This window comes from Typopeltis vanoorti, chromosome 2, assembly GCF_054136105.1.
Source record: "Typopeltis vanoorti isolate ZY-2024b chromosome 2, IOZ_Tvanoo_1.0, whole genome shotgun sequence".
In the NCBI taxonomy this organism is placed as follows: Eukaryota; Metazoa; Arthropoda; class Arachnida; order Uropygi; family Thelyphonidae; genus Typopeltis; species Typopeltis vanoorti.
This window is the reverse complement of record NC_143550.1, coordinates 102,613,102-102,637,966: the sequence shown is the minus strand read 5'-3', so window position 1 is coordinate 102,637,966 and position 24,865 is coordinate 102,613,102. Positions and strand designations below refer to the sequence as shown.

General features: G+C 34.8%; 1 protein-coding gene across 1 annotated transcript in view; it reads left to right on the top strand.

Annotated features, from left to right (window-relative positions):
* The window catches only part of SrpRalpha (signal recognition particle receptor alpha), a 149,809-nt gene that overhangs the window by 73,481 nt on the left and 51,463 nt on the right, over positions 1 to 24,865 (top strand). Inside the window, exons 7-8 of the mRNA XM_090412420.1 lie at positions 13,068 to 13,195; positions 17,874 to 17,986. Of these exons, the coding sequence (XP_090268546.1) occupies positions 13,068 to 13,195; positions 17,874 to 17,986 (241 nt within the window). The remainder of the gene's footprint in view (positions 1 to 13,067; positions 13,196 to 17,873; positions 17,987 to 24,865) is intronic.

The window sequence follows — 24,865 nt, the reverse complement described above, 5'->3', positions numbered from 1 at the left end:
AAGAATGGAGGAAAGAGTGCTATAAAAGGAATTAGAGATGATAAAGGTGAAATGAAAACAGGAGAAAAAGATATCCTTGAAGTATGGAGTAATTACTTTGAAACACTGCTAAATGAAACAAGCAGTGATAACAGCACAGTGGTAAAAAACACTGACCAGGCATGCAGTCAGGAATACATATCCATACTTGAAGTAGAAAAAGCCATCAAAGGCTTGAAATGTGGAAAGGCAGCAGGAGTAGATGATATTCGACCAGAAATGCTGAAGTATGGTGGTATAAAAGTCTTACAGTGGTTGCACTGCATAGTTCAGAAAGCCTGGACAGAGGGACGAATTCCCGATGATTGGAGTAGAGCTCTCAGAGTACCCATATATAAAAAGGGAAATAAAACTGCATGTGAGAATTACAGAGGTATTTCCCTACTTAGTGTTCCTGGCAAGATCTATGCAAGTATACTTGAGAAACGGTTGAGAAGAATTGTGGAAGAAAAGCATGGTGAAGAACAAGCTGGATTCAGGCCAAATAGAGGCTGTCAGGATCAGATCTTCACTTTACAACAAATAGTCGAGAAAGCATGGGAATATAACAAAGATCTGTATTTAAGTTTTGTCGATCTGGAAAAGGCATATGACAAGGTGCCAAGAGAGAAGCTATTCAATACGCTGCAGTTATATGGTGTCAATGGGACATTATATCAAGCAATACTTAGTCTTTATTTGAGTTGTAAGTCAGCAGTTCGAATTGAAGGAAGTACAGGAAGATGGTTTAAAGTTAAATCTGGTGTGAGACAAGGATGTACATTATCCCCTCTGTTATTCATTATCTATATGGATCACATTATGAAGGAAAGTGGTATTAAACATGATATCAAAATTGGAGATGTTAATGTCAGCTCTTTGCTTTATGCGGATGATGTTATACTTCTAAATAAATCCGCTACAAGTCTGCAAGATTCTCTGACTAAATTGAATAGCTGTTGTAATAGATATGGTATGAAGGTCAGCAATAAAAATACAAAGACAATGAAAATAGGCAGAATCATTGAAAATGTCAACTGTGTTGTGAATGGAGAACCTGTGGAACAAGTAAAACATTTCAGCTATTTAGGCACGATTTTTACTGAAGATGGTAAATTAAATATAGAAATAGACAACAGAATCAGCAAAGCTGGTATGGTTGGAAGTCAATTGAATAAATTCATATGGAATAAGAGAGAAATTAGTCGGAACACTAAATTAGCTGTATACAAGACAGTGTTCAAACCAGTTTTAACTTATGGATCTGAGAGCTGGGTCAGAAGTAAAACACTTGACCAAAGACTAGAGACTGCAGATATGAGAGTCCCGAGAAAGATTATAGGCGTGAACAGATGGCATCAATGGCAGTATCATATTAAAAACGAGGATATTAGGAAAGAACTTGACATTGTCAGCATCCAGGAATGCGTTAGCAGAGCTAATCTCAGGTGGTATGGTCATTTAAACAGAATGGGCGAGGAAAGATTAGCAAAACAAGTGTTCTCTGCCAGGTTGGCAGGAAAACGACCCAGAGGAAGACCAAGATATAGGTGGATTGATACGGTACAAAGTGCTTTAGACGATAGAAATATAAGATCTGATAATATTGGAGTGTTGACAAGTAACAGACTGATTTGGAGGAAAATTGTAGATAAGAAATTAATAATGATGTAATTTTTTTCATGTAGTACTATCATATCCTGTACAGCCCTTGAGGGTACATGGCAGGAATTTGATGATGATGATGAAAAGAAGAGAATTCAATTTAGAAACACATATTACATTTACTGACTTTGAAAAAACTTTTGATAAAGTTAAAAGAAGCATTTTATTTAACATATTAAAAGAAAGACAAATATCAAATAATATTCTAAAAGCTAAGTATATATGAAAATAATCAAATACAAATAAGATTAAAATATGAACTATCATTTACGAGAGAGATAAACTAAGGAGTCTGACAGGGATGTCCCCTTTCAGCAAATCTAATATTTATCTTATTGAAATAATAATAAAATGGAATTTCTGGTATTAAACTTTCTCCTACTGTGAGTTTTTTGGTCATCAGCAAAAAACACTACTTTTTTGCTGATGACCAAATAATTACAAATTCTGAAGATAACTTACAGAAAGATATTTTAAATTTAAATGAGATAGCCAAAGATTATGGAATGATAATATCAACAGGAAAATCAAAACCGATGGCCTTTAAAGGCAAGATCCAATAAGAACTAAAACAATGATAGATAACAAGATTTTAGAACAGGTGAATTCATTTAACTGCCTAGGATGTGTGATTACATATGAAAAAGATATAAACCTAAAAATTGCAAAATATTTAAAAATAACAGGTGTAGTTAAGGCCGGAACAGGCCTAAATCCTTGATGCATGATGATGATGTTGTCTTATTAAGTCCAATTTGAGCAACGAGTAAAATATTACTTATGATGATGAGTAGAGAGCTCAAGGTGTACAATTTATTGATGGGAAATAAATGTAGTCCATCAGACCTGTTGATTAGTGTGACTTAGTGATGCTTTTTTTGTAAAGTTTTCATCATAAATGTGCTCTTATGCAGGACTTATGTGTATTCCAAGGAACTATGTTTAGAGGAATAGCATATTCCATAAGGTAGGATTTCTTGGTTTCAAGTACTTAATACTTGAAACCAAGTATTATCAACTTGGTATATATTATCACTATATATTTCATAATGAACAGAGGCTGATCTTCCAGATTGACTAGAATGTTATAGATAGAAGCATTCCTGAAATTCAAGGGGCATGCTTGTCTTTTGGATGACAAAAGAAGGGGAAATTTTGCAAATAGGATGAAATGCTACTTGAGTATTAAGAGGTCCAAGAATTTTGACAATTACAGATACTCCTTTCACATATGGGATGTCAATACAGTTAATTTCATTCTTAGAGGTAGTCCTGTCGCTACCGATTACTCTGTAGTTACATGACTCCATATTAATTTAGTTTGTGGTTCTTGATATAGTAAGACTTCAGGTGGACCACAGCTAATGTGCACAATAAATCAAGGTCTTAATAACTCCAGATTTTTTATATGGATGATGGTGATATGCATGGATATACCTTTTTTCCCCCAAAAGATAGGAAGTTGAAGTCCTCCATTAGTTTAAGAAGTAGACTTAAAAATGGGTAAACATTTTCCTCTTTGTAAAGTGAACTGTATTCTTGGATGAACTGCATAAACTTTGTAACAAACATATAGAGCTCTGATGTAGAACCAGTTTAAATAGTAAAGATATCAACATACCTATACCAGACCATAGAGAAAATATATGCTGCTTAATGTTCCATAAAATAATTAGCAAGTGGAGTGAATGATTTTGGGGAAAAAAAAAATCTTGAGTTAAGCCACAGTTTACTTTAAAAGTATATAGTATATAGGGAAATATGGTTGGTTACAATTTCTGTCCCATTTATAAACTCTAGGCAACTTTCATCTTTTTTCTGCTTTCATGAAAAGATCCACTATTGGATTTTAAAAATAAGATGTGGATTTTTCTTTGGCTTGTTGGACATAATGATCATTTTATAGTTTGGATACAGTTAGTTAATCCAGATGATCTGCTTTTGTTGCAAAGAATAAAAATTACATCAAATACCATGAACTTGAGTAGTCTGGCCTTGCAGAACATGTTATCTCCTCTAAACGTGCACTCCATTGGAAGAAAACATCTGGTTTCTAATGGAAAGATTTTATAGAGCAAATTGAGAAATTACTGATGCATGCTAATCTCAGCAAGCCCAGCTGACTATTTTATTCCTCTTATAGGGAATAGCTCTTCTTGACTTTGCTCATCCAGTATACTCTTTGAGAGTATGTCAGGAATTCGATGATACCTCTGCCTGCATAATTAAATATTTGTTTTAATTTTTAATTCATACTCGATTGACTGCTGTTATCTTAGTAAAAACATTACTATTACATTGGTGGTTTTTTTTTTGCATGTGTATGTGCTTCTGTTCTATTTGTTTTGTACTCAAAATTCTGTAAAACATGCACAAAAATTGTATATCAATTTTTTCTGAAAGGCATCTGTATGACTATTATCTTGGGAATTATAAATCAGAGTGAAAGAGATAAAATTGAATGTCTTGCAATCAAAGAATGCAAAAACTCATAAGGAGAATAAATATATACTTGAAATTCTTCAGTGAGGATACTGAAAATTTGGCATCTTCAGAGATTAATACACTGGTATTAAACATATACATGCAAGACACTTCAGTAACAAAATTGGAATAGGAGGAATACAGGATGACCTAAAATCCTATAATTATGTCACCTGTTGGCTTTGGTTGGGTGTTCTTGGCTGTTGAGCTGAATGTCTGCTGATGAGTTTCCCATATGAGAGGCAGTTTGGTATAACCATATTTTTTCGGTTGCAGTAGTTGGTAAGAGCTGCAGCAAATTCAAGGAAAAAGCCTCTCAAATTTAAATTTGCTTCAGTGAAGTAAACTTAATTTTTTGCAATGGATCCTGTGCCAGGTATCTAGAGCATAGTCTGCTAATCCTGAGTGGCTATAATGGTGGCAACAGATGTAGTGCTTGTGCTCTGAATATATATAAATTTTACAAATGTTAGCTGTCCTGCCTGTTTATCTATAGTAAGAAGGGTTGCAGCTGCAGGGTACCTGGTACATTCCAGGTAAATCCAGTGGCTGTAGTTGGTCTTTGGGAGAGTTGATAAGGGTTGCTAGCTTTCTGTGCAGTTTATAAGTGGTCACCAGATTGTGCTTCTGTAAGTTCTTGGCCACCTTTTCTGAGATGCCATGAATATAAGAGATGGTGATGGATTGCTGTAATCCATATTTGGGAAGGAGAGGTGTGGGTACATAGTGATAGAATTCTTTTTATCTGGTGTGAGGTGCAGCCATTGGCCAAAACAGTGGTGAGTGCTGTGTTATCAGAGCAAATTACTTTTCCTGGTGGACTTAGATTTCTGTAGTTCCATATTTGTTAGGAGGTGAGAAGATGATATGACTGTTGGATGTATTTACCTGTGTGGGTTTTCTGTACATTGTGAATGTCAGAGATGGTTTTTTCGTTGTCTTGGAAGGGCAGACTGTTGCTCCTTTCTATTTTTGTTATGAATTGGATATTTATGGACTGCCCAAATTCCATAAATAGAATGTACCACTTGTAGATGGTATCGACTCATGCAGCTACAAAATAGCCAAACATTTCACCAAAGTTCTTGCCCAAACTGCTGTCAATACCTCATCATACAAAAAAACTCAGCCCATTTTAAGTCTAGTGTACAAGACCTTGCACTCCTCAGTTTCAATGTCTCCTTACTCACAAATGTCTCATTAAGGATACCCTGGCTCTTATCCAAGCAGAATTTCCTCCTGATAGCTCTGTTTCAGTTCATAATGAGCTTGGGCTATTGTGTTTGGCAAGGAACATTCTAGAAACAAATAGAACAGCCATGGACTCCTCTTTCTTTCCTGTTGGCTAACTTTTTCATGGAGACAAATGAATAGAATGCCCTTAATTCTTCTCCCCACCCCCCCTTAAACCCACTATTTGTCTATGCCTAGTGCAAATATGGACTTGAACACCTTACACACTTTCCTATCCCATTTGAACAGCCAACATCCAAGGATCCAATTCACAACAGTCTGCCCTTCCTAGACAACTAAATAAATCTGACCATCTCCAGAAAACCCACAGACAGAGATAAATATATTCATAAGTCACATCACTACTACTTTCTCCCAACAATACAGAACTATTAAAACCTTAGTCTATCAGGCAAATTTAATTGCTCTGATAACATTGCACTTATTATAGAGCTTGCCTACATAAAAAGCATTTTTTTTTTTTGGTCTATGACTACACCTCCAACCAATAAAAAAAAAAAGAATCCTATCACCATGTATCCACACCTCTCCCTTAACCAAATATAGATTACAGCAAATCCATCACCGTCACTTACATTCATGGTGTCTCAGAAAAGGTGGTCAAGATCTTTAAAATAAGCACAATCTGGTGACCACTTATAAACTGCACAGAAAGCTAGCAACCTTTATCTGCTTGCCCAAAGCCCAGCTACAGCCACTGGATTTATCCAGAGTGTACCAGCTACCCTTTAGTTGCAACCATTCTTACTATGGACAGACAGGCAGAACAACCATCATTTGTATATCAGAGCACAAGGACTACATCCATTTCTACCATTATGGCTACTCAGGATTAGCAGATCATGCCTTTGGATACCCAGTGCACGATCCATTGCAAAAAAAAAGCCAGTTTACTCCACTGAAGCAAATATAAATTTGAGAGGCTTTTCCTTGAATTTGCTGCAGCTCTTACCAACTACTCTGACCTAAACAAATATGGTTGTATCAAACTGCCTCTCATATGGGAAAACTTATCAGCAGACATTCAGCTCAACAGCAAAGAACACACAACCAAATTCAATAGGTGGCATAATTATAGGATTTTTAGGTCATCCTGTATTTCCTCCTATTCCAATTTTGTTACTGAAGTGTGCCTGTGTGTGTGTATGTGTGTGCACATGTTTTAATACCAATGTATTATTCTCTGAAGATGCCAATTTAACATTGGTGAAAAAAAAAAAAGTAATTAATGTCACCTCTACATTGTCAATTTCCTCAAACAACACAGTGCTGAGAATCAACATATAAGCCTAAACACCAGCAAAGTTGAGACATTTTTTTTTCCAATAATAAGCTCACACAAACTGTTAATTCTTGTCTGTGCTTTAAATGCTTGATCTTTCTCTCATGGAGCATAGCCATTCTCTATTTGATTGTGGATTAGGAATTCACAATTTTGGGATTTAGCCAACCAAATTATATTCTTATTGGCTTAAACCACAATGTAAAATGACACTAGAGTGTGGTACAACATGACAGAATTTCATGCCAGCCGGGGGATCATCTGGTTAAACAAGGTCCCCTGTTGTTTTTACCAGGGAACCAAGGTGAACAACAAAAATTCAGCTACTGGAACAAATCCTGAAACACATCCTAACTCAACATTACCAGAGTTCAAGATCAGTACTATCAACATAAAGAAGCCTGAATGGCTGAGGAATTGGATAAGTACCAGATTGACATAATAGGGATGACAAACAAAAAAGACAAAACTGGTGAGATCATTCTGAATAATAAATACAAAATGTTATATTCAGGCAAATAACAATCAGGGAAAAGGAGGAGTAGCTATAGTATTCAACACTAAATACAAGACTAATCTTCTTGAATGGCAGGCAGTTTCAAGTAGAGTGGTGTGGGCAAATATTAGAATGGGGAACTGGACAATGAGACTTATTTGTGCCTATGATCCTACAGAAGGTTCTACTAAGGTAGAAGTGGAGAAATTTTTTGAAGCATTAGAGAAAGCAACTGACACAAATGAAAAAGGAAAAGTTGGTCCTTGTTGAATCAGTAGGAAATGATTGTGAGACATACAAAAATATTTTGGGAAAATTTGGAGAAAAGAGCAAAGCTAATAATAATGGCACGTACCTTTTGGACTTCTGCTCGGGACATGGACTGCTTATTACTAACACAATGATCCAACATTAAAATATACACAAATTCACATGGAGAGAAGACAGAAGAAGGAATAAGAAAAGCCTCATTGACTATGTTATTGTTCATAGTGGTGTTTTCTTACTGGTGCAAGACACTAGAGTGTACAGAGGATTTGAAATAGGAAGTCATTACCATTTAGTCTTAATCAGGATAAAATTGAATTTCATATTGACATGTATGAAAATTTTAAAGCAAATAAAAGTTGAACAGCTCTCAGATGTCAACTGTACACTAAAATAGACAAACATTATTAAAAAAAAAAAGAGAGTTTGAGAACAGGAACCAAACCTTGGAGATTCAGTGGCAAGCTCTGAAGAAAACATTGGTTGATTCATTTAGAGAGGCATGTGGTGAGGTTGTCTGCAAGGATAGAAAAATCAGAACTCCATGGTGGACACAGGAAGTTAGAGGCAGTGAATGAAAAGAAGAAAGCATATCAAAAGTTCCTGGTGAATAAGTCAGCTTGTGCTCTCTTAGAGAATATAGAGACAAATATAAGAAAGCTAAACACTGTAAAACTAGCTAAACAAAAGTCATGGGAAGATTTTGATAAGAACAAGTAGGTTGCAAGATATTCTGGAGGTTGTTGAAAAAGCTCAGAAATGTAGGAAAGAGTGCTGTAAAAGGAATTAGGGATGATAAAGGTGACATGAAAACTGGAGAAAAAGATATCCTTGATATATATGGAGTAATTACTTCGAAAAATTGCTAAATGAAACAAGCAGTGACACCACAGTGCTAAAAAACACTCAACAGGCATACTTAAAGTAGAAAAAGCCATCAAAAGCCTGAAATGTGGAAAGACAGCAGGAGTAGATGATATTCAACCAGAAATGTTCAAGTATGGAGGTATAAGAGTCTTAAAGTGGCTGCACTGCATAGTTCAGAAGGCCTGGACAGAGAGACGAATTCCAGAATTGGAGTAGAACTTTCATGGTGGTGATGTAAAAATAATTATAATTTATAATTATGAATGTTTTTAAAATTATTTCTATGTTAGTATATTATTAGTTTTGGTTTCATAGCATGTATATCGACACTTGCGATATGCCTGTTATCAATATTATTATTGTCAAAATGAAATGTAAACCATTTGAAAATTGATATATTTACTAGAATTTAATAATTTGTAATATTTAAGTTTTTTTTTATTGCAATTTAAAGTTGTCAAGTGTTGAAATATTTGTTGTGAAGCCATTTTCTTATTGCTAACGGAGACAACTTGTCAGCCATTATAAGCAACTTCTCGCTTACAATTTATATGGAGTGCACATGCTTGCTGAGGAGTTTGATCTGCAATTTGACAGCTGACAGAGTGAGCATTCAATATCAAAGTAACGGGAGGGGAAAAAACGAGAGAGCTAATGGAAGTTTAAGAACACGGACCAAAGGAATTTTGTTCTTATGAAGTTTATTTATTTTTATGTGAACAGTCAGAAGAATATTAATAGTAGATTCCAAAAAGGAATAGTAGAACTGTGAGTCTTTAAACTGGAGGAGTTGTGACTGCCAACAAGTATATAGTAAATAAAAGAAGATATTACAGTCGATGTTCAAGGAAACGCTGATTGGAAAGTTTCATCTGTCTTAAGGATGCCGGATATATTTGTTATTTCTACTGGAAAAGGCGACTGAATTAGCTCAATTTAGATATGTTGTTTTTGAAATAGTAGAAGAAATCTTCTTCTCTGGTACAAAAATTAGTAAATTGTGCATCAAACTGAACTGCAAAAGGTAAGAGTATTTATACTTCAGAAGAATAATGGTAATTAAAAAAAAAAAAAAAATCCTATGGAAAAGAAAAAAATTATATATTTTCAGGAAAAAGGCCCTAACAAAGAAACTGACTAAATATTTTTGTTGTTGTGAAAACAAGATGTTTAGTCTGGTAGACGTGATTAAGTATATGTTAAACAATCCAGAAATAGAATGAGTCAAAGAATAGATGATTTTAATATTTTTGAATAAGAAAATGTATAAAGAGTAGATTTTTTTAGAAAGCATTGGATCCAGTATTTTGTAGTATTGTAATTTTTATTTAAAGTGTATGTAATGTTTTTATTAAATGTGTATATTTTTTGTATTTGGTCTTGAGTCAGTGATTTTCCGGATTCTAAAAGAAATTAAGTCATTGCACCAATTCCTTAAAAGATATTAAGTCATTACACCAATCGGAATTGAACCCTTGTGTAATAAATAAACACTCGGAATATAAAATATCTTAATAGAGATTAATCTTCTCTTCTCTAAACAGTACCCATATATGAAAAGGGAAATAAAACAATGTGAGAATTACAAACATATTACTCTACTGAGTGTTCTTGGTAATATTTTGCAAGTGTACTTGAGAAATGGTTGAGAAAGATTGTTGAAGGGAGCTTAGTGAAGAACAAGCTGGATTCAGGCCAAATAGAGGCTGTCAGGATCAGATTTTCTCTTTACAATCATGGAAATATAACAAAGATCTGTATTTAAGTCTTGTAGCCCTGGAAAAAGCATATAACAAGATGCCAAGAGAGAAGCTATTCAAAATGGGACAGTTATATGGTGTCATATCACATGGGGTATTATATCAAGCAATACTTAGTCTTTAATCGAGTTGTAAGTCAGCAGTTAGAATTGAAGGAAGTACAGGAAGATGGTTAAATGTGGTGTCAGGCAAGGATGTACATTATCCTCTCTTTTATTCATTATCTATATGGATCACATTATGAAGGAGAGTGGTATTAAACCTGATATCAAAATTGGAGATGTTAATCTCAGCTCTTTACTTTATGTAGATGATGTTATACTTTGAAATAAATCTGGTACAAGTTTGCAAGATTTCCTGACTAAAATGAATAACTATTGTAATAGATTTGTATGAAGTTTATCAAGACAATGAAAATAGGTAGAAATATTGAAAATATCAACTGCATTGTGAATGGAGAACCTATAGAACAAGTAGAACATTTCAGCTACTTAGGCACAATTTTTAGTGAAGATGGTAAATTAAATATGGAAATAGACAACAGCATCAACAAAGCTGGTATGGTAGGAAGTCAACTTATTTTAATTTAGATCCATAAGTTAAAATGGGATTTTAACTTATGGATCTAAGAGTTGGTTAGAAATAAAACCCTTGACCAAAGACTAGAGACCACAGATATGAGAGTCCTGAGAAAGATTGGGCGCATGAACAGATGGCATCAATGTGAGAATTGATATCATATTAAAAATGAATATATTAGGAAAGAACTTAACATTGTTGGCATCCAGGAATGTGTTAGCAGAGATAATCTTAGGTGGTATGGTCACTTGAACAGAAGACTAGACCAAAGACTAGAGACCACAGATATGAGAGTCCTGAGAAAGATTGGGCGCATGAACAGACGGCATCAATGTGAGAATTGATATCATATTAAAAATGAATATATTAGGAAAGAACTTAACATTGTTGGCATCTGGGAATGTGTTAGTAGAGATAATCTCAGGTGGTATGGCCACTTGAACAGAATGGAAAAGAAAAGATTATCAAAACAAGTGTTCTCTGTCAGGTTGGCAGGAACAAGACCCAGAGGAAGTCCAAGATACAGGTGAATCGATACAGTAAAAAGTGTCTTTGAAGACAGAAATATAAGATCTGATAATGGTGGAGTCTTGATAGGTAACATTGATTTGGAGGACATTTGTAAATAGGAAGTTAGTAATGATGCAAGTTTTTCGTGTTGTACTATCATATCCTATACACCCCTTGTGGGTACATGTCAGGAATTTGATGATTATGTTAATTCTATGAATTGTGAATTCCAAATCCCAAACGGACCTGTGAATTATATTTTTCTTGGTAAAATTGTTTTTCAACTTGTGAACTAAATATTTTTACTGAATATTATTGAAAAGTTCCTTTATATGTAGATAAAATAAGAATATAGATAAATTTAGTATATTTCAGCTGGCTTTTGGTAATCTTCAGGTTTGTTTTCTGGATTTACTAAACATGGCTATACAAGTTGCAAACATATTATCTGCACATGTAAACTTGAGTTGGGAAGAGTGAGAAGCAGAAAACTTGCACGAGTTATAGTGCAGAAAACGCACTATAACTCTGCTTCTAATGAAGCAGAGTTTTAGTGCAAAGATACAACAGGTGGTACCTGTTGTATCTTTGTAATAAGACACAACAGGTGGCACCACTAGCTTTTTCTATTTTCAAAAAGTTCGATTTCTTTTTTGGACAATGGGTGTATGGCTTGTTAGCATTTATTTATTTGACAAACTATTTGAACTCTAATTATTAATATGTTGGAAATGTTGCCCATTATACTAAGTGTAGTATAACAGAAGTCTATGACAAAAGAGCAGCAGCATACTAATAAATGCTATTACTTGTTGACTTAACATTATATATATTTTCTTTGCTTCCTGGACAAATAAGCTGTAGGCATGGTGAAAATAAGATGGTAAATATTAAATATCTTCATATTTAGATACTTGGCTTACATTATTGATTTGAAGTTATTTAATCCATAGTGAACATAGATTTAAAATTGAAAAACACTTCACAGCATAGAGCAAACACAGTAGTTAAACAATGTTTTTATGTGAATCCCATGCATGAAAGGCTGTAAACTGAGTAGAGCTAAGGATTAGTTAATTCAGAGACCTTGCTCTAGAGACCAAACATGGAAGTTTTTCAAGCAACTTTAGGTCTTTAATAAAAGCGTGTCGTTGGTCTCACACTGGATGACAAAAATCATTTACCACCTAAATGTATGACTGTTTATTGACAGCTACATGATCTTAAAAAAAAGAGAAAAAAGCCTTCTTGTTCTTCAAAAGTGTGAAGCAGCATTTACACTTAATTTCAGTTGAATTTTTTTTTGAACATAGGTAGCCATGTTGTGATCTTTCTGTTGCTTTGTCACATCTCATTTTAGTGCAGTTCTGCAACATGCTAGGTGGCAGAATATGGTAGACATGATACTTTCTGTTCCTGATCCTAATTAGTATTTCATGCAATGTTTGCATAAGAAGAGGAAAAAAAATTACTTACAGCAATCCCATGCACATGAAAAATGTTTTATGCTATACTTGAGCTAAGATAGTGGAATAATAGTGGAATTTGAATCCACGTTCTACAGGCCAGAGAGTAGCTACATTTTTTGGTCAGTCAGGCAACCTTGTAATAATAACAAAATCAAGTATTGAAAAAATAAGATCTGTCTTAATGTTGTATAGTCACTTTCTCTGTATTTTGAGATGTCTGTTTTGTAACATAATATTTGTGACTACATAAAGAATTTAATTATTCGTTGATAGTCATCACAGATATATTATTTCTCGCTTTTGAAATTTGTTTAGTATCTAGATATATTCACTAGAAAAGTGAGATCATTTGTTAATGCCTATAAGGTCACTAACAAATAATTATTAATTAAATTTTTTTTTTCCCTTCTCAATAGCGAATTCTGGTTGGAACTATGGAAGGTGGTATAAAAACCATGGATTATTCAGAAAGTGAGATGGAGAGTGATGAGGAAGAAGAAGAAGAAACTTTTCAGAAACAGCAGCAGCAGCAACAAAATAAAGGGTTAAGTATTTTTTACGATTTCACTAATGAAATTTTGTTTGGTTTTGAAAATATATAATACACTGGTATCCAAAAGCTAAAGATGAACTACATTTTTACTTATATATGAAAAAAGTTTCATGACTACAGCCAAATGTGAACATAATTTTATTGCCAGCATACTAATAAATTATATTACACAAAAAATGTGTTATGAATGTCGTACAAATTAAATTGCAATATGTTTTCGGTAAAAGTTGCAAATTTCCTAAGGACGTAGTTAAGGAATTAATGTACAGTGCTTACAGAAAACATTGTGGCGAGTCATTTCAGATTGGAATATGTCCACCCTGAACTGCAATGCAGCTCTCATAATGTCATACAGTGTTTAACACAAAGTGATTCAGGAGTTCTTGAGACAAACTGGCCCACTCCTTCTTCAGAACAAGGATAAGACCTTGTTATTTTCTGAAGGAGAATTTCAAACATCAGTACATCTCCCTATTGCGTCCCAAACATGTTCTATGGGATTGAGATCTGGGGGCATGCTGGCCACTTGATTGATTAGCATCCTCTGCCTTCAGAAGTATCTCCACTCATGTATGATGTGATGTGGTCTGTTCAGTTATATAGCACACTGACCAGCAAATCTATTTCCCAATAATGTGACTAGATAATTGAGAGATCACTGTATTAATTTTTCTTTCTATTTAATTAATTTCATCTATTACTTAGATAAAATTGGAAAAACATTAGGAATCCAATTTGTATCAAAATGTATGAAAATAAATCCTAGGTATCTGTTAGTGTCAGCAATGCCACTGTTTCCAATGTTCACTAATTTTCTGTGCCCTTAACCTCTAAAGATCTTCATAGATGAAGTTCTGAATAATATGCTCAGCAATATGCAGTTTCCCATGATACTGATTCTTGCACTCTACATTAAGTTTTTTCTAGGATAGATAACTGGCAAAACATTTTGCATTTGAAGGTACCAGATGTGACATTTATGCTGTCTTCATTTTTCTGAGAGTAGTGGACAGCAGGCCTGTACTCTCATCACAATAGCAAGCAGATCCAAACTATAATTTTAATAGTTTTTGATGATATGATGAATTTTTTTGGAATTCCTCATTCCCCAAACCAGAAGATGGCAATCATGGTAGAGGAAGACCATGCAAACAATTTTGGCAATACATATGTGAAACCATCAATAAGCAAAACTATAAAAATCCATCTGACATCTATCAGTTAGTTTAAGATAGACTTGGAAGACCATAATTTGCAATCTTTAATTTTTAATGTGAATCTCTTTTCCCTTTTCACATTGTATCATGTTGTGAATAAACTATGATGATGATACAACCTATTCCTAAGAAGAGTGACAAATCTTTATCTTCAAACTACCCAATTTCTCTTGCCTCAGTTCTTTCTAAAGTAATGGAAAGAACCATTATCATCCAACTCTTATGCTGCCTTGGAAACTCATTTAATAAATGATTGATAGTATGGATTCTGTCAAGATAGATAGGGATCTCCTAACCTATGTGACCTACCTTTGGACACAGTTTCCTCTGTAATTCTGACATTCAGTTTTTATTTGTCTTTTTTATAGATGGGTACTATGTCAGCTCTACAATCAACTGCAAGTTGACCTTCTGACCATGACTTCTAGATTATGCAGTGCATCAACTATAAAACTTATTTACACTTCTACTTCATTATTTCTAGTCAGATATCTAGTCCAGCTATCTTTCCACATTTGAGTTTTTTATGGTTTTTTCTGCCTCTAGTATTGATGTGTACTCCTAATTGCATTCTTGTTGATTTTGTCTCATTGTTCTATAACTTGTTTCATTTCTCAACTTTCACTGTAATTACCAAAGGCATCTAGAATATCTTCACTTTTCATGTCACTTATCATTTCTGATTCTTTTTATAGTACTCTTTCCTTTTTTTTTTTTTTTTTTAAACCACCAGAACATTTTGCTTCTCTCTATTTATATTCCATATTCTTATGATTCTCCCAATGACTTGTTTAGCTACTTTTACACACTGCTTCACTTTCTTACATTTTTCTCTGTATGCTCGCAGAATACATGCTGATTTACTTGCTAGGAAATTTCAATATGCTTTCTACTTTTCCATGACTGTTTCTTTAACTTCGTGAGTCTACCACAGAGTTCTTGTTTTTTTGTCCTTGTAGATAACTTCACTGCATGCTTCCCTTCAGAATCATTGAATGTTTTCTTTACAGTCAGCCACTCAGTGTCCAAGGTTTGATTCTTGCCTTGAAGCTGAGTTTTTTCTTGAGTAATATTTGTATATTTGAGTCTACAGTTCACCTGAAAGCTGCTTGGCTTTGATTCATCTGAAAACCTTCTTACACATTTTCAAAATATTCAGTTTTTTCCCACTCAAAACTAAGTTTCTCTTCCTGTTTCATCCTCTGTATACCCTTCTATACTGAATCAGCATGAAATATCACTATCAACCATAACATGCAAATTTGTATCTGCTACTATGTGTCAACATTTTTATGTTGATACATAGTAAAATGCTTAGTCAGTCCCCTCCCCCCCAGAGAAATTTAGCAGGTGTTACCATCATTACTAGCTTAAGTCTTATTCCACTGTCTGAAATGTGCAGTAGTAATTTCTCACTCTGCTGTTTAGATCTCCAGCAAACCAACATTTCCTTTTTTCTTTGTGTCAGCTGCTTTTCTAGTGACTCAAAAATATTTTTCACTTCTTCAGAACCTTCTGTGAGATCATAGGCACAATAAGTTTCATTTGTATCTATGGTCCTATTTTGACATTTGTTCATACCACTACTTGATATTGCCTGCCATTCAAAAGGATTATCTTTGTGTTTGCTGTTGGATACAATAGCTGCTCCTTCCTTTCTGTCATCACTATTGTCTAAATAACATTTTATTTGTTATTCAGAAGGATCTCATCTATTTTTCTCTTTGTTTCAGTAACACCAATTATATCAACTTGGTAATTCTCTACTTCTACTAGTTACACGTTTTTTTCTCCTTTTAATGCTTTTTATGTGGATGGTCTGAATCTTGAATTTTATTGATGGTGATTTGGAGTTTGTTCCAGTAACTGACTTTTTACTGTTCTTTCTGGTTCCCTGATGAGAGCAGGGAGAGCCTTGTTTAACTGAGTGATGCCCCACCTAGCATGAAATTCCATCAGTTATACCATGATTTTATTTTGGTTTAAGCCAATAAGAATACAGTTCAGTCTGCTAAATCCCAAATTGTCAGCCCGTCCTTGTTTGTTCAGTATCTAGGTAGATACTACTGAGGTGCACTATGAGAAGATGAGAATTAGACATTAGGTCAGAAGCTGCAGTCAGTTCTCTATACTCCTTAAAAGGCTGTGTACAGGTCTTTTCCCATTTATCTATCTGAATGTTGTATGGACATGTTAGCAAATAATATTTGCTTACATATCACTAGTGCTGATATGTTAGCGAATATTATTTGTTCCATGGGCATCTCATGAAGTCCGTCAACTCATTGTAATAACCTTCTGTAGAAGGTTCACAATAACCATTATTCACATAGTACCTATCTACTTTTCCTTGAACTCATTCACTACTCTAGTAAAAAAAAAAAAAATAAATAATTAGTCCTTATTCTCTTATTCACCACACTTACAAAATTTTCAGTGGTGTCTCCTTTGCTCTCTCTTTGTCTGTCTCTTCCCCCTCCCTCTGCCTTATGTATTGAAAAATTTCTTCCTACAATTCTATAAAACCCTTTTAGTGGCTTATATTTTTATACACATCTCCCTCTTTTCTGCATGTTTACCAGTTTCTGTAATCCATAGATTGTCATCTATCCACTAAGGTGTATTCTATAGATGCCACTATCTTAGTCACTCTCCTGTGATTCATTTTTCTCTAGCCGTTTCTCATTCCCAATTATATGTAAGTGGAATGCATGGAAGTTGACTCCCATTGTGATCATGTGAGCAGCTACTAAATAGTTGCATTTACCAGCTGTTTGTAGAAGGCCTATACCAAATGTAAACAATTTATATGCAAACACTCTGGCCTTGAGAAAATAAGCAGTTGGACAGCATACAGTGCCATTAAACAGCTGAAGCTATTATAATGCCTGACAAGTGCTACATTGGACTTGAAATTATTTTTAGTTCTAATTGAAAAATGATTCTAGCTGTACTTTTAATCTGTTTTTATACTGCTTAAATTAGTATGCACTGCTCATTTCTAGTGCATATATTCCAGGCATGTCATCTGCTTTGGATTAATTTTTAAAACATTTTCTCTGTTTGCCCCATCACTAATTCAAGGAATCCATGAAAGCACATTGGCTTCACATTTAATTAATCCATGCAAACATGACATCACAAAAAGTCTGAAGCAAGCAATAGGCAGTAGAATTAAAAAATTAACATGATATTCATGACAATTATTTTGTATAATATTTCTTAATACACATGCATCATAATATTTGTCCATTCTCATCCCTGTATTTTGTCTTCTGTTCCTTTATTCCATAATATCAGCATGTGCAGATATGTCAGCACATATTTGCAGGTATGTATATTGCAAAAACAAAATTAGTTTTTCCATAAGAGTAGTTATAAATAGAAGATTAAATTCCCAGAACATGCTACTGCTTGGACAAATACTTTTAAAGTGCTGTTTTAATTTTCAGGAAGTCCAAGGGATTTGGAATGTTCAGCATCTTTAGGGGTTTGGTTGGTTCAAAAAGCATTACTCGTGCAGACATGAGACCTATTTTGGATAAAATGAGAGATCATATGATTGGTAAGATTTTTCTCCGTCATTTCTTATGATGCATACTATAAATTGAACTACAAATATACAGCTGTATAGATGGGCAAAATTTTTGAGAATATGAGGTAATTTATTCCTGATTGTAGTTCATTAAAATAGGTTTTTTTTTAAAAAAGTTTAATATAAACACTGTTATATTTTTGATGAAATGCACACTATCTACCAATAATTGTCTGGATACCCCTGTTATTTGAAGTTATAGAATATTCCAGGTTTGTTAATAGCAGCATAAAAACTGCTATACAGATAGTAGGAAGCAGTATTTCATTGTAGCAGTTGAATACAGATGGTATGACAACATGATGTGAACTCATTTGAATTCGAAAGGGGGTGTCATCGTGGGCTGTCACATTGTGGCATGTCCATACGTGCCATTACCGCTCAACTGGAGCATCCAAAATCAATGGTTAGTGATATGATCCACAGATGGAGATGTTCTGGCATCAGTAGTACAGGAAAACACTCAGCGTGTCTGCCAAAAATGACTGACAGGTACAGGAGTGTTAAAACAGGTGGCATGCAAAAACTAGCGTCAGTTGGCACAGACCATCTATGATGAGTTCCACAGTGCCAGTAACACCATGGTGGATACTAATACTATACAAAAAGAACTCCATTTACTTCCATGGAAGAGCTGTGGCACACAAGCCGGGCATCAGAATAACAAACAAGGCAGCTCATCTGGCATGGTGCAAAGAGAATGTGAACTGGACAGTTGACCAGTAGAAAATGGTTCTCTGGAGCGATGAATCAATGTTCAGTTGTTTCCATTCTGATGGCTGGGTGCGAAGGCAGCCTGGTGAACACTTGTTACCACGGTGTGTTGTACCCACAGTAAAGTTTAGTGGTGAAGGAGTAATGGTATGGGGTGTATTCAGCTGGCTTGGAGTGGGACCACTGGTCGTTGTTTGTGGTTCCACGAAGGCAGCTCAGTACTTTGATATTCTGGATAATTAGGTGCTGCCTACACTGCGAAATTTTTATGGAATAGACCCATGTTACTAACAAGATGATAATGCCCCATGCCACAAAGCTGCAACTGTTATGGAATGGTATGAAGAGATGGGTGTTAAATGACTGCCCTGGCCTGCTCAGAGTCATGACCTCAACTCCATCGAACACTAGTGAGATGAATTGGAGTGGTGATTGAGGTCCAGAGCAGCACATCCTTGGTCTGTCACTGGACTTAGTGCTGCTTTGATGGAGGAATGGAGACAAATTCCACCTGATGTCTGCTGCACATTGGTGGAAAGCCTCCCTCAAAGGGTGCAAGAGGTGATCAAAGCCAAAGGTGGACATACCCGATATTAGGGTTTGCCTGCTGGTATCAATTGTAAATTGCTAAAGTGTCGGGCAGTTATTGGTAGATAGTATATGTCCTATCATATCTCTTCAGAGCTGAAATATATAATCTGTAATTTATATAAATCAAATGTAAAATAGATGGTAAATGCAGTATTGGCTTGGAGCTAAGCTTTTGGGATTAATTCAGGAAAATTATAAAGTGGATAAAATTCATATAGAAAATGCAGGGAAAACTTATTGCATTGCATGTTAATATTTGAATTCTTTTAAACATTCCATGTTTAAAGGAATTCAATTTTTTAAGTATACACATTACATGCTTTTTATTGCTCTGGTATTCTTGCTTATTTCTGTATAAAGAATTTAAAAGGACAAGGTAGGCTAGCTAGTTACAGTCTTTATGATTACAAGGATATATTCCTCTTAACTAAAAAATCATTCCTCCTTTGATGTCATTACTTTTTGTAATTTTTGTTATCTGAAACATTGCTAGCAAACTAATGCTAAATATAATTGATTATGTGATCAATATTACATTAGTATTACATCTTGTTATAATATGTTTAACAGTTTATTTCTCTACTTATGTTAATTCAAAGCTAGTAAAATAATTTTTCCACATATCTGTATCATGTTTCTGATTAGTCTTTATTAGCTAGAGACAAGAGATCATTTATTGCAGAGTTGCAGAATGTAAAAGAATTTGAACTGTTTTCCTGGCTTTATCCAAGAGTCAGTGGGCCTATATTTGTACATACCAATTTTGATCACTTCAGTCTTTCTCCTTTTCTTCATCTCCTTTCCCCAACCTGAATAGCCAAAGCAACAACGATAATCCATAAAATAGTCTCAAAGTTTACTGCAAATTCTTATATCAGCATGTGTGTGTGTGTGTGTGTGTGCGCGCGCACGCGTGCATGCATTCTATCTCATCTTTCTTGAGGTATTAAGGCCAATAGACTGTTCCTGCTTGGATTCCTTTGAATCCTCCCCCCTCTTTACACAATCAGTATGTGTGTGCTTTGGCTGGTTAGTCTGTTCTGCAAGGAGTGGCTGAATAAATGGAAGGAAAACACTTTGCTATTTTCTTCTTATAAAAGTTCTTATAATTGTTCCCTATGTTCTTTCTGATATTTGAAGCTGAAGTTTTTCTAGCTGAAAGCAAAGTTGGTACTGACTGCTAGAGAGGTGTGCAATTTCCCATGCATACACACATACTGGATTGACTCAAAAATTGGTATTCTTGAATTTAAACTTCCTGGAAAAGTTAATTTATAGATGAAGTGACTAAAGTCTCAAGTAAACTTGAGAAATACCTAAAATATCTGAAGCAGTTAAACATAATATGGATTTAACTTCAGAAATGTTTTATTGTCATAAATTTTTTGCCATAGTATCATCTTCAGTATGACTTTCAAATTAAACAAGAACAGAAACCAGTAGATTCAACAGTGAAATGCATGAACTACATGTATATGATGTAGATTGTCATGGTCTAAATACATTAAGGTTCTAAAAAAAAAAAAAAAAAAAAAAAAAAAACATTTAACATCCTCAAGCAAAAGCTTCTGGCATATTGTCAGCTTATTTGACTGTCATTCACTCTAGCCACTTCACATGCCAAATTTGAGCAACAGATACTAAATATCATCTTTCCTAAATTATCCTTATGGTACAGATATGTAGATTTTTTTTTTTGCTGTTGGCATGGTTCTTGTACAGACATACAAGAGTTGATCAGTAAGATCAACACCTTTCACTCTTGAGTTAGAGGGAATAATCAGATTTCCTTTTTAGATGTTAGCCTCCATTTCTCAGTTTTTAGAAAGAAAACACATACAGAACTATACATACATCCTCTTTCATGCCATCATAATTAAAAATCTGCCATATCAACAAGATATATATATATACATATACACACATTTCTAAGCTCAGCTAAACATAAGCTTCCACCTTTGGCCTAACCTTGAAGTATATCAAATTCCTTGCCAATGTGGATTATCATATTTTGGCCAGACAGTTACGTCTATAGCCATGCTTCATGATAAACATTTAGACTATGTTAAGTTCCATGAGCCAGAACAATCAGCATTTGCAAAACACGCTACCATCACCAGACACCTAATCCTTTGGAAGAAAATTTTTTCCATGAAAGTAGTAATCTCTTAGAACATCTTTACAAAGAAAGTTGTGAAACCATGCTAAATCAACTGAATCTAAATAGAAACTAACTCTAATATTTTAGGAACCCTAAACTACCTATATTCAGTTCACCATGAACTCGGGCTCTTTCTTTTGGCAAGGAAAATTCTAAACAAAGGGGACAGCCTTAGGTTCTCCACTCTCCACCCCTGGCCAAGTTCTTTATGCAGATATTTGAAGAAAAAGCCTTAAATCCTGCTCCACATAAACTCTGTTTGACTATGGTCTCCCTTTCCTAGACACTCTGATTACACGCCAGCCTGATGGATCCCTGGCTTTCTGTTTACAGAAAACCTATGCATTCAGGTAGATACATTCACCAGCAGTCACTCCTCTCCCTCTCCCAACCATATATGGGATTTTAAAAACTCTATATAATAGGGCAAAATTAATCAGTTCAGATAACAATTCTCTAACTACTGAACTTAACTATATCCTTAACACCTTCTTAGCCAGTGGCTACAACCCTCAAAAAAATCCCCAAAATATTAAAACTAGTTAACCACAACCCCACTTCTCCTAAATCTATCACCATTCCATATATCTGGGGTACATCCGAAAAACTAACAAGAATCCTAAGAAAATATGACTTCACAACTAGTTACAAGCCACATAAGAAATTATCATCTCTTATCTGTTCTACCAAAGACCAGCCACTTCCTCTAGACCTACTTTGAATATACCAGGTCTCTTGCAGTTGCAAACTGTCCTACTATTGCCAAACAGGCAGGATATCCACAAATTCCATAGGATTCCACAAATACAACTACTCAGGACTTGCTGACCATGCATTGGGCACCCACCACAAAATATGCTGGAAGAAGCCACTTTATTATGCTGCAGCAAGTACAAGTACGAAAGATTATTCCTTGAATCAGCCTCTGCTCTGAAAAACTTTCAAACCTCAGTTAAAGTTTTTATAATTAATAATTTAGTTTATGTTGTCATTTCCTAAAAAATTAGAAGTATATCTAACCAAAAGAGCTAAATAGAAACTGTGGCCTTAAATTATCTCTGTTATGGGAAATAGTAATTAAATTTTTGTAAACCTTTTGTGAAGTTGTTTTTGCTAGAACTTTAATGTATTTAGACCATGACACTATATATCATGTCGGTTCACACGTTTTGTTGTTGAATATACCAGATTCTGTTCTTATTATCATCATCATCAAATTCCTGCTATGTACCCTCAAGGGGTGTACAGGATATGATAGTACTACATGAAAAAAATTACATCATTATTAATTTCCTATCTACAATTTTCCTCCAAATCAGTCTGTTACTTGTCAAGACTCCAACATTATCAGATCTTATATTTCTATCATCTAAAGCACTTTGTACCGTATCAATCCACCTGTATCTTGGTCTTCCTCTGGGTCGTTTTCCTGCCAACCTGGCAGAGAACACTTGTTTTGCTAATCTTTCCTCGCCCATTCTGTTTAAGTGACCATACCACCTGAGATTAGCTCTGCTAACGCATTCCTGGATGCTGACAATGTCAAGTTCTTTCCAAATATCCTCGTTTTTAATATATTACCATTGATGCCATCTGTTCATGCCTATAATCTTTCTCAGGACTCTCGTATCTGTGGTCTCTAGTCTTTGGTCAAGTGTTTTACTTCTGACCCAGCTCTCAGATCCATAAGTTAAAACTGGTTTGAACACTGTCTTGTATACAGCTAATTTAGTGTTCCGACTAATTTCTCTCTTACTCCATATGAATTTATTCAATTGACTTCCCACCATACCGGCATTGTTGATTCTGTTGTCTATTTCTATATTTAATTTACCATCTTCAGTAAAAATCGTGCCTAAATAGCTGAAATGTTTTACTTGTTCCACAGGTTCTCCATTCACAACACAGTTGACATTTTCAATGATTCTGCCTATTTTCATTGTCTTTGTATTTTTATTGCTGACCTTCATACCATATCTATTACAACAGCTATTCAATTTAGTCAGAGAATCTTGCAGACTTGTAGCGGATTTATTTAGAAGTATAGCATCATTCGCTAAAGCAAAGAGCTGATATTAACATCTCCAATTTTGATATCATGTTTAATGCCACTTTCCTTCATAATGTGATCCATATAGATAATGAATAACAGAGGGGATAATGTACATCCTTGTCTCATGTCAGATTTAGCATTAAACCATCTACCTGTACTTCCTTCAATTCTAACTGCTGACTTACAACTCAAATAAAGACTAAGTATTGCTTGATATAATGCCCCATTGACACCATATAACTGCAGCGTATTGAATAGCTTCTCTCTTGGCACCTTGTCATATGCCTTTTCCAAATTGGCAAAACTTAAAAAGAGATCTTTGTTATATTCCCATGCTTTCTCGACTATTTGTCGTAAAGTGAAGATCTGATCCTGACAGCCTCTATTTGGCCTGAATCCAGCTTGTTCTTCAAGCTTTTCTTCCACAATTCTTCTCAACCGTTTCTCAAGTATACTTGCATAGATCTTGCCAGGAACACTCAGTAGGGAAATACCTCTGTAATTCTCACATGCAGTTTTATTTCCCTTTTTATATATGGGCACTATGAGTGCTCTACTCAAATCATCGGGAATTCGTCCCTCTGTCCAGGCCTTCTGAACTATGCAGTGCAGCCACTGTAAGACTCTTATACCACCATACTTCAGCATTTCTGGTCGAATATCATCTACTCCTGATGCCTTTGATAGCTTTTTCTACTTCAAGTATGGATATGTATTCCTGACTGCATGCCTGGAGTGTTTTTACCACTGTGCTGTCATCACTGCTTGTTTCATTTAGCAGTTTTTCAAAGTAATTACTCCATACTTCAAGGATATCTTTTTCTCCCGTTTTCATGTCACTTTATTATCTCTAATTCCTTTTACGGCACTCTTTCCTCCATTCCTAATCCTCTTCAACAACCTCCAGAATATTTTGCCCCCTTCTTGATATTTATTTTCTATATTCTTGCCAAAGTCCTCCCATGACTTTTGTTTAGCTAGTTTGACACAGTGTTTAGCATTCTTGCATTTGTCTCTATATTCTCTAAGAGCACAAGCTGACTTATTTGACAGGAACTTTTGATATGCTTTTTTCTTTTCCTTCACTGCCTCTTTAACTTCCTGTGTCCACCAGGGAGTTCTGATTTTTTTATACTTACAGACAACCTCACCACACGCCTCTCTGGGTGAATCAATCAATGTTTTCTTCAGAGTTTGCCACTGAATCTCCAAGGTTTGATTCCTGTTCTCAAACTCTTTCATTTTTTCTTCAATAATCTTTGTGTATTTTAGTCTACAGTTCACATCTGAGAGCTGCTCAACTTTTATTCGCTTTAAAACTTTCTTACAT